General features: G+C 51.3%; 1 protein-coding gene across 1 annotated transcript; it reads right to left on the reverse strand.

The window, feature by feature from the left end:
* Positions 1 to 10,937: 10,937 nt before the first annotated feature.
* LOC129326414 (olfactory receptor 51I2-like) lies at positions 10,938 to 13,278 on the reverse strand. The gene is made up of 2 exons (XM_054974573.1): positions 12,363 to 13,278; positions 10,938 to 10,996 (listed from the first exon to the last, which is right to left on the reverse strand). The coding sequence occupies exons 1-2, from the start codon at positions 13,276 to 13,278 to the stop codon at positions 10,938 to 10,940; spliced, it is 975 nt and encodes a 324-aa protein (XP_054830548.1).
* Between the last annotated feature and the right edge of the window lie 844 nt (positions 13,279 to 14,122).

Consider the following 14,122-nt stretch of genomic DNA (forward strand, 5'->3'; position numbering starts at 1 on the left):
GGATATCCCCCTCTCCGTTGGGAACCTGGCCACCCGGATTTCGGCATGCGCAAACCGGGGAGAGGATGATGGACTTTTGGGCATGCCATTTTTTCGTGCCGAGGGACTGACCATTGACCTAGCAAATGGGCTCCTGTGGCGCATCCCAGGAGGCCCAGACTTTGTCAATGCGGTCCATCGATGCGCAGCCCTTAAGGCCCCCCTTCCTCTCGCCCCCATTACAGGAGACCCCTGGGTTCAGGACTTTCCCGAAGTTTGGGTGACAGACAAGGCCGAGTGTGGGATAGTGAAGGGCGCCTGCGTCCTGATCGAAGGAAAGGACCCCCCTCCCCAAAGACAGTACAAGTACCCAGCGGAAGCTGAGGCAGGGATAGCCAAGACTATAGAAGGACTCCTTGAGTGGGACGTCATACTCCCGATGCAGTCCATCTGCAACGCCCCATTGTGGCCAGTTCTAAAAGCAGATGGAGTGACCTGGAGAATGACGGTCGACTTCCGTGCCCTGAATGCCACCACCCCTCCAGTTGCCCCGGTTGTGGCCAAGTACAATGAGATCCTGACGGCCATTGCCGCTGGGTCCCGGTTCTACTCGGTCATAGACCTGGCCAACGCCTTCCACTCCATCCGGTTGCATGAGTCTTGCTGGTACAAGTTCGCGTTCACTTTCCGCGGCCAGCAATACGCATTCAAGCGGACACCCCAGGGATTCCACTCCAGCCCCAGTATTTGTCATGCCCACATAGTCCAGATGTGGGAACGCCTCCAACCCTCCTCGAGGCCCCACGTACTGAGCTACGTGGATGACATTTTAGTCCACGCCCCCACGGAAGAATTAGCCCGCCAAATCACCAGGGAAGTCCTGGAACTCCTCCGCGAGACTGGGTTCAAGGCAAGCAGGGAAAAGGCCCAATTGGTTCAGACCAGCGTCAAGTACCTGGGTCTGACCCTAGGACCCGAGGGTCGCACCCCGGACGCCCAGCGAATGGAGGTCATTTCCAAGCTGCCTGCACCCACCGATGTCCCCTCCCTCAGAGCCCTTCTAGGAACTTTTAACTTTTCCCGAGACTTCATCGAGTCCTTTGCAGACAAAGCTCGCCCCCTTTATGCTCTCCTCAAGAAGAACACTCCCTGGGAGTGGGGACCGGATCAACAGACAGCCTTAGCCAAGCTGAAGCGCAGCCTGGCCGCAGCCCCGGCCCTAGCCCATCCGGATGTTACCCAGCCATTCTTTATTCAGTTAGCCGTGTCAGACAAGAGCATAGGAGCCACGCTCACCCAGCAGCAAGCGGGAACCGCTAGAGTAGTAGCCTATGCCTCTCGCAACCTAACCGCAGTAGAGACCAAGTTCAGCCCATGCGAAAAGACATGCCTTGCTCTAGTTTGGAGTTTGACCCATTGGGAATTTATCATAGGAGGTTCACGCACAATAGTTCAAACCACTCACACGCCCCTTAAATATATTCTGTCTGGCAAGATACAAGATGGCCAAGTCTCAAACGCCCGTATAGCACAATGGACCCTGGCCCTGGTCAACCGCGGAGTAGAGTTCAAAAAGGAAACCACCGAGCCACCAGCTCCCTATGGCCTATTAGTGACCGGGACTGAGCACGAGTGCCCCCTGGACCCGCCGCCGCAGGTTGTTTGGCCAGTCACTTGGGGAGTCCCGCTAGAGGAAGCCCGACAGAACGGCTTCACCTGCTGGTTCTGTGACGGCTCCTCCTTTCACGTTGGAGGCTCCCCTCGGACAGGCTACGGCGCCGTGCGAGTGAGCGACGCTCATATCCTCAAAGGTCCAGCCCGCCCCCATTCCAGCCAAGCGGCTGAGGTGCAAGCGCTTCTGGCAGTACTTGAGTTTGAGCCCCCAGAAAGCCCACTTGCCATTTACACAGACTCGGATTGGACGGCCAAAGCCGCCACGGTCTGGCTCCCGGTATGGCAGAATCAGGGGTGGAGAGCCAGTGATGGGAAACCCGTAGCTCACCTACAGCTATGGCAGCAAGTAGCCGCGCTCCTTCAGTCCCGCACAGGCCCAACACAGGTTACCCATGTCAAGGGACACCAGAAGACAAACTCAGAGACCGCTTATTGGAATGACCAGGCAGACCTCGCAGCCAAGGCAGCCGCCACTGAAAACGCTCCCCTATCGGAACCAGCCACCGATTGTCCCCTACACCCTGTCACCACCCGGGCACAAGCCCGCAGCCAGGCTCAGGGAACCGCAGGAACACTAGACCTCGCACAACTACAGCTGTCTGACCCAGAAGTAGCTGACCTCCTAACCGCAGGAAGGGATCAGACAGGAAGACTAATGATCCGAGAGGAGGAAGGCATAGTTTGGGCAGTAGATACAGCCGGCGAACGCCACTGGGTAGTGCCACTGGAAGTTAGGGCCGACCTAATTCAGTTCGTCCACGAGCAGGGACACCGAGGCAAGGACCTGACTCTGGAAAGGGTAAAAGAGGTTGGATGGTGGCCTGGCATGCGCACCGAAGTAGCGCAATGGGTAGACAACTGTCTATCCTGCGCTATGGTCAATGCAGACCCCACCGGACCTAGAGCTCCCCTCCAGCATCAGAGAATTGACGGACCCTGGGCTCGCATACAGATTGACTTTATCGGCCCCCTTCCCCCCACTCCTCGTGGCAATCGCTACTGTCTCACTGTCATAGACCCCTTTAGCAAATGGGTCGAAGCGTTTCCTTGTAAGCGCAACAATGCAGCCACCACAGCCAAACTACTGTCTAACAATGTCTTTTCAAGATGGGGCATTGTGAGAGTCATGGACTCTGATTTAGGCTCACACTTCATCGGAGAAGTCACACAGGAGCTTTGCAAGGCGCTAGGCATCCAGCAACGCTTCCACATAGCCGGCCACCCTCAAGCTTCAGGCGCCATAGAAAGAACCAACCGGACCCTCAAGGAGGCTCTCCGCAAGATGGTTCGCTCCTCCGGGAGAGACTGGGATGAAAAACTCCCCATAATCCTAATGGCCATCAGAGGCACTACCGCAGTTCATGGGCTCACACCCCATATGGTAATGACAGGGCGAAGAATGCAGCTCCCGGAGGCCTTCTGGCTAGATACGCAGCTCCCTTCTGATATGCAGCCCGTAGTGATTAATGACGCTTGGGTCCAGGACCTGCTCTCATCCATACACGCCGTCCACATGCAAGTAGCCCAGAAGTTGGGCACAGCTCAGAAAGATATGGACCGCAAATTAGGATGGGTCAGGAACCCCAGGCAGTGGGAGGAAGGACAGCTCGTTCTGTACAGGAAGTTCTCACAAAAGGCGCATTCACTAGCAGCCAAATGGCAAGGCCCAGTCCCCATCACGAAAAGAGTTTCCCCAGCCGTCTATCAGGTAGCTATCCAGAGGAAGACGGGAGGCACTTGGCTAAAATACTTTCACGCCTCTCAATTAAAGGAATGGAAAGGGAAGCCGCTCCAAACCGCCCCTCCTGTGTATGACCCCGGGGGAGTCGCCACCACCCCAGCCCCCCTCTGCCCAGTGATCCGCCAGATATCCCTCCACCCTGGGCCAGAGATACCCTGTGTCCCCTTAGACCAGACCTTTGTAGCCTTAGTATAAAAGAAACAGTAGAATATGTAGATATAGGTGTGAATGTCAAAAGTTTTTCCAGTTCTATTCTTTAACTTCATTAGGCGGGCCCCACAGTTGGGACCCTTGGGGAAGACACGGCAACCAAGGCCAAATAGGACCACCACCGAAAGTGATTCTTAATTGGATTTTTAAGCCGCATGTTCGGAAAAAAATTGCACAGGCAAAAGAGATTTGCTGTGTGTGAAAGTGTTTGGAGAGGCTTTAGCCCAAAAGTGAATGCAGTCTTCCAACGTTGAAACCACCAAAAAAGGTGATTTCTTTGTTTGAAAACATTTCACCCGCCGTGCTGGTGAAGATCCCGCATCTACGTAGATTCGGGGTCTCACCTGCCAGACCCACGCTTTCGCATGATGGTCGGCTTTGGCTTTGAGGGCCGTGCCTCCCCTGGAAAAAGACCCCCAGGAAACCCAACATCCCTCTTTTACTAATGTTCATATTCGTCATGGTGAGTTGCTATACGGCGCCACCATCCAGTACGCTTTAGTGCAAAGGTAAAAGACCCGCCAGTATTTTGTAAATATGTCACCCCTGGAATATGTTATTGAGGTGCGTTCGCTACGCACAAGGGGCAGCGTGCCTCATTTACATAGCCAGGATCCCCTGCGCCAAGATGACCCCCGAACAACCCAGACCCAGTGGCGCCGGCAGATCTCGGCCGTCTCCGCCGCTTTTCGATAAACGCCGCCGAACGCCCTCGGCTCCATTTCGGCCCTTTCCGCCAGCAGCCGCCCGCCCCAAGTAATCTTTTCCCTTGCCCGTACCGTATAAGGGAAAAGAAGGGGGGGAGACATATTGAAGTCATAATGAAGCTCTGCCAGGCCTTCCAAGTAAGGGCAACCTAAAAGTACCCCAGACCCGTATGCTTCTTGCTCCTTATATTTTTCTTGCTCAGTGTATTTTTTCTTTTTGCCCGGTGTACCTTTTTTTAAACCAGAGGATGGGGCCTCCCGAGGGAGTCCCTCCAAAAATTGGTTGTCCTGCAAATATATGACGAAGGCCTATTTTTGAAAATTAAAGCGAGGGCCCCCGTCTGCAGCAACCCTTATAGTTAATGGAAACCGCTCTCTAGTTTTTTTTTTTCCTTTTAAAGCGGCAAGGCCAGGCCGAGCCGGACCGATAGCTCTCAGCCCGCAAAATAAAAACAGCCCGCCACCAAGCAAGGGGCACCTGAAGGCCACATAGTCTAGGCACCCAGGGACCCCTAGGGCGAGTTTGCATAATCCTGCCTAACGCACAGCCGACCCTTGATCGACGCAAAGACGTTCCCCCTGAAATATACATGCTATAGGAAGAAGCCTCCGCACAGGAGTTCCCCAGAGCAACAAGCTGGAAGGCTCGCTTAGTGCCCCTGGGACTTCTTGTTCGAACCCCGCTTAACATACAGTGCTGGCAGAAAAACGCCCTCCCTTTTCTTCTTCCCTACTTCACTTCATTTATTTTGCTGCAACAAACTCAGGGAACCTGTACTTATATCCGCAGGTCTCCCCAGGATATTTTCACCACAGAAAGGAAAAGAAGGCCAGGAGATGAGGCACCTGGCTACTCTGTGTTTGCTCGTGCTGGCAGGCCCCCTAATAGAGGGACGCCCGTCCAAATTAATGCCCTACCCCCACTGGAGATGTATCAACACACTAGCAGGAAACGAAATGATGGTCTGCAAGGTTGTACAGCAGAGCAATATGACCACCCCTACGGATCGCACAAACTTCCGCAGTTGTGAAGAGCAGTGGATCCGACCCCCAGAGCTTGTTATTTTATGTGTGGGAGTGAAGACTATGTCCCAAGAATTAGTATGCTATTCACCTACTGACACGGTTTCACCACTTGCTCCGATCCCATGTATGTTCCTTCCCCGTATAAGGCCAGCCCCCACCGCAGTCCCGGTGGTAGACAAATATACCACCCCTGCCAATGTCGAAACCTCGCCCTTTGTCACTGAGGCTTTCGGACCATACTGTGAAGTTATTTTAGTGTCGGCCGCAGTATGGAAGGCAGGAGACCCCTTTAGAATGACCATCCTACTAGGCACCACTGCCACTGAATCTGCATCAGTCACTATCACGCCCCCTTCAGGCACAGCTCTCTCCTTCGCTATAGAGCGCTGGGAGAACCTGACCTGGATCGTAAAAGAGGAAGACCTAGCCAAACACGGCCCACCCGATTGGATACTGGTTCAACGGACGCCCGAATGCCAAACCAAGCCCCTAGTAGAGAAATTTCACTGGCTTGGGCTGCTCTTTGTAAATTTGACTCACGAACCAGGCAATTACTCCCTGCTGATCCGGACCCAGGAGACCCATACCATCCAAATTGACCCTTTGATTGCTAGCAATGAACAATTAAGCCAAGGGGGCACGCATATAGTGGGCTCCCATGTTTTGAAGACTGACATTCGAGAGAGAGTTCTAGTCCGCCCGCAAATGTCTTTAAAAGAGATCCGCATAGACTTAGCTGAGCTAAATGTAACCCAGAGGCTGCCGCAGTGCGCTCCCTATCTGGAGGCCGGTAGCAAGGGTTGGAATGCATGGCTGCAACTGTGGATCGATCCCTCTCCCTCTCTCTCGCGTGCCAGACGAAGCATTGCCGACTGGACTGCTCCTGCAGCCGGAGGCTTAGCAATCCTGGATTCGGTCAATATTGAGACTCTCGCTAATAAGTTTGCCCATGTCACGACCAGCATCTCCGACTTAGGTAAACCGGTGGTGCAGTCCCTAAATTCCATTTCGAATGGGCAACACGAGATCAGCTCCATTTTAGTTAACTGGGAGAGTCAAATTGAAAGAGATTTTTCTCTGCTGCTCAAAGGAACACAGTCTTTTGAACGCAACGTGTCAATAGCCATGGCATGTATGCAGGCCCAACAATTAAATCAGGCTGTGGCCATGGGGCTAATTCGGCAAGCCACGGATGGGCACTTGCCCCTGGAAATTAAAAGATTGATTATGCCCAAATTGTCACCCATAGAACTGGAGCTTGAATCCTGGTGGTCTCTCGTAAATTCCTCATTCTCACCGACCACCCAGGAGCTTAAATTATTTTTATTAACGGCCAGTGCGCACGAGTCATTCCACGTGTATCCAGTCGTGCCTCTGGGACTCCAAGTCAGCGACACCGAGGTTCTCTACGCCCGCCACCCTGACCATTGGGCCCGTTTCACCCCGATCGGATGGCAGCTCGTCAGCCTCCAAGGGTGCCAGCATCGAGACCAGACCGGCTTCATTTGCCAAGACCAAGCCTTTGCACCGCATCACCCCTGTGTAGCCCCGCAAGTCGACGCCCTCAACGAGTGCTCTTTCGAGGTCGTCCGGGAGAACAGCTCCGCCGTGGTCTACCTTGGGAAAGGATGTGCCTGCGTGCGAACGGCCTGCGACTTTGTGATCCTGAACTCGTTCCAGCTTAAGCCCGTGATCCCGGGAGTCAACCGCTGCTTCTGCAACCTGTCTTCAGTGGCAGCCTGCGACTTCACCTACACGGTACCGGTCTGGACCCAAGAAGAGATCCTGGTGGCACCCTCCATCTATCGCTATGTGAAGCCAGTCTCCCTTGGCATCGGTCTGGAGCTAATCCACGAGCTCCTGACCCACCCGCAGCTCCACCGCACCCTCCAGAGCATCCAGAGGGACGGGGATACTACTGCGTTGGTTGTGTCCCACAACGGCAAGGAGATTTTGGATCTTGCCCAGCGGATCAAGACCACCGGAGAGCATTCGTGGTGGGAGACCCTCTTTGGCTGGAGCCCCACTGCCACTGGAATTTACAATTTGGCTTTGCACCCGATCATTGTTATTTTGGCTTTCCAAGTTTTGTTGTGCACCTCACTACTTTATTTGGGCTGTTGGAGCCGCCGACAGCTCCAGCAACTCCAGATGTCCCACCGCATGGATCGCTATAACCCCGACCTCCTCTTGCCTTAATGGGTATTCTTAGCGCCCCGTTTTTAGCCCTTGTTTATTTTGTTGCTTGTGTGAGTATGAACTATGCTTGTGCCTTTATGTGTAAGAACTCTGCACCGGCCCCATGGACGCTTTGCTGCCGGACACCGCTCCAAGGCCCTCTTGTGGACTAGGGGGGGACATATTTCTCTGCCTCCCAGCCCATGGCCCGCCTACGAACGACCGCCAGCGGCGCCACCTCCATGAGGACTAGAACTGTGTGTCTGAAGCCCTTTTCGCCGCTCGCCGACCCTGCTCTGCGGATTGACGCAGACAGCAAGGGGGGGTGGAAGTGTGTTTTGGAACACATGGACTAAGCTTGCTTGTTCCTGTAAATATGCAACCCAGTCTAGCAGCTGTACTGCGGACTGAGCCGTCTGTGATCTGTGCCACCCTGTTGTTTTAAGTCTCTACGAATTTCTTGCTATTGCTTTCATGAATTTCCCCCTATGAATTTAGCCCCGAATTAACCCCTCACTCTATCTATTGCAAGTGCGCCCATGATCTTCCCATGAACTGGGATCTTTTAATCACCCCCTATCAATTTTTGCTCCTATGAATTTGATTTTAACCTTATGAATTGCCTTTTTAACCTGACTCCCTCCGCCGAGGTAATTCTAGCCTATTTATCGTTTTATGAATTTGGTTTTAACCGGGACCTCCCATGAACGGTCTCTTTTATGATTTTGGTTTTAATCTGACTGTATGAATTGGTTTTTTAATTGTGGAGTTTATTTTTCTGCCCCCATGAGCCCTTCCGCCGCTTACCCCTCATGAATTGTTTCCCCGCACTTGCTTTTACTATTGCTGCTTTTATCTATGAAATTGGTTTTAACTTCCGGAATTATTGTTTTAATCCTATATATGTATTTATGGTTTTAATCACCTATGAATTGTTCCACCCTTGATGAATTGGTCTATGCCTTGCTTGCACATTTCACTTTTATCCTGTATGAATTATCACCTATCTATGAATTGCTTGTACTTTTATGAATTACCTTCGCCTTTTTAATCCTGTATTCATGAATTGGCTCATGAATTGCCTTTGCTTTTAACCTTATACCCATGAATTTGCCGCTGCATATGAATTACTCATCGCTATGAATTGCTCATTACTGCTGATGTAACTATGAATTGCTATCGCTTATGAATTATTGCTATTTATTCTGACGGTTGCACTTAGCACACCCCCTGGTGTGATCCCAGAGACCTGCAGCCCATTGGCTGATCTAAATTGCACTTATTCGGTTAGGTGGTTCTCCAAACTAAATTTTTGAGTGACGCCTCCCCCCTCCTTCCCTTCCCACTCCTTCTTCGCTCGAAGCTCGAACACCGGACATTGCCGACCACCTCGCCTTTGAAGTCAAGTTCGGAGACCCACGCGCCTGACGTCACGGGGTCTCCGAGGGGGGGAATTGTTGCCAAGTAGGTCCCCTCCCCTGCTTTAAAGCCTGCTATGAACTGTGTTAAAGTTTCCTGCGTTGCTGTTTTACTGCTGCACCAAAGACTGCTTTGCACGTGTGTGTTCTAATACACGTGTCAGTTTCCTGCCTGCGTGTCAATTGCCTTGCTACTGCTATAGACTGTGTAGTTTACTGACTCCATGTTTGGATAACTGCACAAAGGACTCTATTTCTGGGCAACCCTGCCCTGACTTGTATCTGGACTTCCGAGTGTGCGTTTGGACTGTGTTACAAGTGTGCCCCGTGCCTGCATTGCCATCTGCCACGGACCGTGCCTGTTCACTGCTTTGGACTGTGTTTTGTGTGCTGTTCCCCCTGCCTCCATGGAAACCTGCCTCATATGGGCCCAAGCCGCTGCTAGCAGCCGGGCGCCTGCCGGGGAAACCTCCAGCGAGCCTGGCTAGGCGCTCCCTGGTCAGTTCCCGCCTGGAGCCTCCCGCGGGCCGGTCCCCGAGCTTGCCCTCGCTACCGGGCAGCCTGCTATCCAGCCCCAGCTATGCCCAGCCGGCATCCATGTTCTCAGGCACCCAGAAGACCCAGAGGAAAAGACTGCTTTGGGAAGCCATTTCGGCGAGGCGGGCACACCACGTCCGCAGCGAGAGCCCCTCGCCCCGCTCTGCATATCTTAGGAGCCGCCCCGGAGAAGAGCTAAGTGCTGACCATCCCAAGCACTTAGAGAATGCATCTCAAAGAAACCTCCGCATTCCAGAGCTGATGACATCAGGACAAGCCCTGTCCGCTGGAACATCCTTTCAGCCCACTTGGATTTCCCCCTCCCTCTTTTGTCCCCTCTTCCTGAGGTGTCACTTATCACAATCAGATTACCAAAGTGGCCCATCCAAGCCATTCAGTAGCCCATTAGACCCTTTGTTTTAATCTGTGAGAACCACCAAGTACAGCACCAGCCCCAGGGTACGTTTTGGGGTATTTAAGCTGGTCTCCCAGACCACTCGGTGCTCAGGCCATTCCTATCCAGACCCCCCCCTTTCTGTCCGTGGCTCAGGCCATTCCCTATCCAGACCTCCTTGCTGTCCGTCTGTGGTCCCAGTGCTGGCATTGGGCCACCCTCGCTGCTGTGTCTCTGCTTCGCTCCAGGATTGTGAGTATTTCCCTTATCATCGTTGGGAACCCGCTAATGCGAACGTCTCTGTATTTCCTACTCTATATTTCCTAGATCTTGTGTGTTCCTTGTATGATTGTGCAAGTTAGGCTTACGCCACACTAAATACACGTGTTTGGAACTTATTTGTTGTCTGCCTCTTTTTCACTAGAGTGTCTGGGATCGGGACCTCCGTATACATAGGTTATGATCCGCGCTTAATATTAAGTTACAGACTGCTACAGCTAATTCCCCATTATAATAAAGAGCAGTTCTGGTAACAACCTTGTCAGCATATATTTGGAGTTTTCCCCCCTTATGCTCACCAACATTGAACTTCATTTGCCAGGGTGTGGCCCGTTCACTCACTTTAGAGAGCTCCTCCTGAGGCGCTTCACAATCTGCCCCTTTTTTTATCATCCTAAATGTCTGTCACATCTGTGTATATCCACGCCATGTTTGCTTGTTTGTTCTGTCACTGATGCCGCAGTGTCTAGAATGCCTAATGTCTAAGCGGCTGTCTTCTCTCAGTAGCCATGCTCTTTTCATATGATAGCTCTTATTCCTCCAGCCAGGATGGGCCCCCTGTTGTCTTACAGAACTATGCATCTCTGAGCGAGAGACGGCCTCGGAGACTCCAGGCGCCTGCATTTGTTACTTTGCCCAGATGCTGGGAATCCAGTATTGTGTACTCACTGCTTAGCCATAACTACAATGGGTTCTCACAGGACCCGTGTAACCCTGCGCGCCAAAACGTAGCCATTGCTGAAACGCAGGAAAACTCAAGTATAATATTGACCTGTTGTTTTGAGTTGTCACTTCTACCAAGCTCCGTGATGGAGTTCAGGCCTGAACCGTAAAATCCTGAATAAAGCCTTTTCTGTTGGAACCAAAGTGTGTTCACTGGAGAGGGGCTGAGGGATCTGACAATGTCCGTCTTGGTCACTGTCCCTTTGGAGCTGGAAGCGTTGAAAAGTTCTAACTTGCTACTTGAGTCTTCCTGCGTTCCAGCGATGGCTACGTTTTGGCCTTCCCTTGTCACCAGGATTACCCCCAAAAGAATATTTTCTCTTATTCACATATCTGGAAAAGTGAGCGGTGTTTCTTGAAAGCTCATACTGAAATAAATGTTGCTAGTCTTTACTGTACCACTGGACTTCCCCCCCACCAAAAACACACACACCCATTTTGCTACCCCTTTGCGATCTCTTATTTGGAGCCAAGCTACAGAACAAAAGCTATGGCTGAACAAGAAATTCCCAGTTGGAAAACAAGTTGGGCATACATGGAACTGAATTGTGTCATGAGAAAAAGTGAGTCAATAGGCTTTTATAAGATCTGGCCCATATTTCTGGAATATTGTTTCATGATTTTAAAAAATCACTCTACAGTAAAAGTCTTCCTTTCATGGACCTATGTTATGACAGTTTTATATTATTCAATCATATGTTTCCCGAAGGGTGCTCTGCTCAGCAAATAGTCATCTATTGGTGATCCGGGCCCCAAGGAGATTCACTCCGCCTCGTCTAGGGCCGGGGCCTTATCGGTCCTGGCACCAACCTGGGAGAACTCTGCCTGAGAAGACCCAGGCCTAACAGGATTTGCTATCATTCTGCTGGGCCTGTAAGACAGAAATGTTCCGCCAGGCATATGGTGGTTGAGAATCCAAACAGCCTCCTGCCAGAGGGGGACATGCTTCCCAACCAAATGATCACTGGTAATAATAGTAACAACAACATTAGATTTCTATACCACCCTTCAGGACAACTTAACACACACTCAGAGCAGTTTAAAAAGAGTGTTATTATTATCCCCACAACAGACACCCAGTGAGTGAGGCTGAGAGAGCTCCGAGAAGCTGTGACTGAGCCAAGGACACCCAGCTGGCTTCAAGTGGAGGAGCGGGGAACCAAACCTGATTCTCCAGATTAGAGTCCTGTTGCTCTTAACCACTACACCAAACTGGCTTTCAGAGATGAAGCGTAATCTTCTTGTGAACATATTACTGTTACAAATAGTTTATGATAGAAGGCTACAGTGGTGAGCAAAGATACCGTTTTGTTTTGGTCAACAATATTGCTGGATTAGTTAGAACCAGTGTCTGAAGCCAGCATTTTAGCACATATTGCATAGCATTAATGATTCTCTATTAATGTCTTCTTTAACATTGAACTTCTTTAACATTGAACTCTGTGCCATCCCAGATCAGAACTTCTTTTGAAAGAAAAGCTGGTGGAGAGCTTTACGGATCTCCTTGGTCTTCATGCTATAGATGATGGGGTTCAATACTGGAGGAACCAGGAGGTATATGTTGGCCATGAGAGAGTGCAGAAGAGGGGGAGCATGTCTGCCAAAACGATGTGCCATGGACAAGCCAATCATCGGAGTATAATATACAACCACTGCGCTGATGTGGGAAACGCATGTGTTCAGGGCCTTGAGACGCCCTTCCTTGGAGGCAATGCCCAGCACCGTCTTGACTATCAGAATGTAAGACAGGAAGATAAAGAGGGAATCAAGTCCAAAAGTAGAGAGGACAACAAACAAACCGCAACGGTTGTTGATTGTGGTGTCAGCACAAGGAAGCCGGATTAAATTTGGGTGCAAACAGTAGGGGTGAGTGAGAATGTTGGCTCTGCAAAAGGGCAGCCCCCGAAGGAGAACGGGCAACGGGGCCATCAGGACAACGCTCCTCGTAGCGATCCCCAAGCCGATTGTGGCGATCCTGGAGTTGGTCAGGATGGCGCCGTACTGGAGGGGGTTGTAGATGGCTACGAAGCGGTCCAAGGCCATGGCCCAGAGGACTCCCGAGTCCATGATGGAGAAGCAGTGGATGAAGAACATCTGGGCGAGGCAGGCGTCCATCCCAATCTCTCTGGCATCAAACAGGAAAACGCTCAGCACCGTAGGGAAGGTAGAGATGGACACCCCCAGTTCAGTCACCGCCAACATGGACAGGAAAAAGTACATGGGTTTGTGGAGGCTTGGGGCCATCGCAATCACAAGAATTACCATGAAATTTCCTACGATGGCGACTATGTACATGGAGCAGAAAGGGATGGCCAGCCAGAGGCCTTTGCCTTCCAGGCCTGGGATGCCCGTCATGAGGAAGGTGGGAGGGTCGACGCTCTGGTTTCTGAGCGGTCTTGGGAAGTGGGACATTCTCCCATTTATCACCTGCGTGTACAGAAATAAGCCAGTTAAGTGTAAACCTGGGAATGGAGACAGGAATTCGACGTCTGGTCCTGTATAACAACTGTTGTGAGCATAATGCACGCTGTAGTAATGTGTTTCAGTGAAGGGCTTTGGATCCTCAATCTGTTCTTATGAGAGGGGGCCAGGCCACTGAAAGCACGATTGCCACACAGGGAGCAAACCCAGTGCCCTGCTGCTTGCAGGTCCTCTCCAAGAGCAACCATGTCTGGCAAGGGCTGCAAGTCGCTGAATCATGTGCATTTTCAAGACTGAAAAAGTCCAACGACCAAATACTCCAAGTTCCTTTTATATTTAGGGACGCAAGCCAAAGCCCAGGGGCGCAGCCAAGATGGCGGCGAGATAGCATCTCCTCTAAGTAGCTCTGTGGTTTATTGTTTATACGGAATTTAATTCCAGAATTAGCTCCTTGAGAGAGTGCAAACTGGCCCTATTTTGAATAATTGGAAGAACAACCCGAGCCTCCTATCTAATTTTTGAATGAATGCCCAGTTTCTGATAACACAGTAGCTGCAACCTTGGAAGTGTTGTGAGCAACCTAACTAAGGCTAACAAGCTTGAATCCATCAATAGGGAAGAAAACAAGAAGCAGGCCTCGAGATTTCGACTCTCCTTCGAAACCAGCTAAGCAGCTACCTTCTATCAAAAAGAATACTAAGTGAAATTTCTGCTCACTCATCTCCAAACCCATTTGGCTTCCTCCTGAGTGCAAGGAAGAGAATGCTGAGGAAGGGTCCCTATTATATTGAGACCCAGATCACTTCTCTCTGGGTGGGGCAAACAGAGACAAACT

The sequence above is a fragment of the Eublepharis macularius genome, chromosome 3 (genome assembly GCF_028583425.1).
Source record: "Eublepharis macularius isolate TG4126 chromosome 3, MPM_Emac_v1.0, whole genome shotgun sequence".
Classification (NCBI taxonomy): Eukaryota; Metazoa; Chordata; class Lepidosauria; order Squamata; family Eublepharidae; genus Eublepharis; species Eublepharis macularius.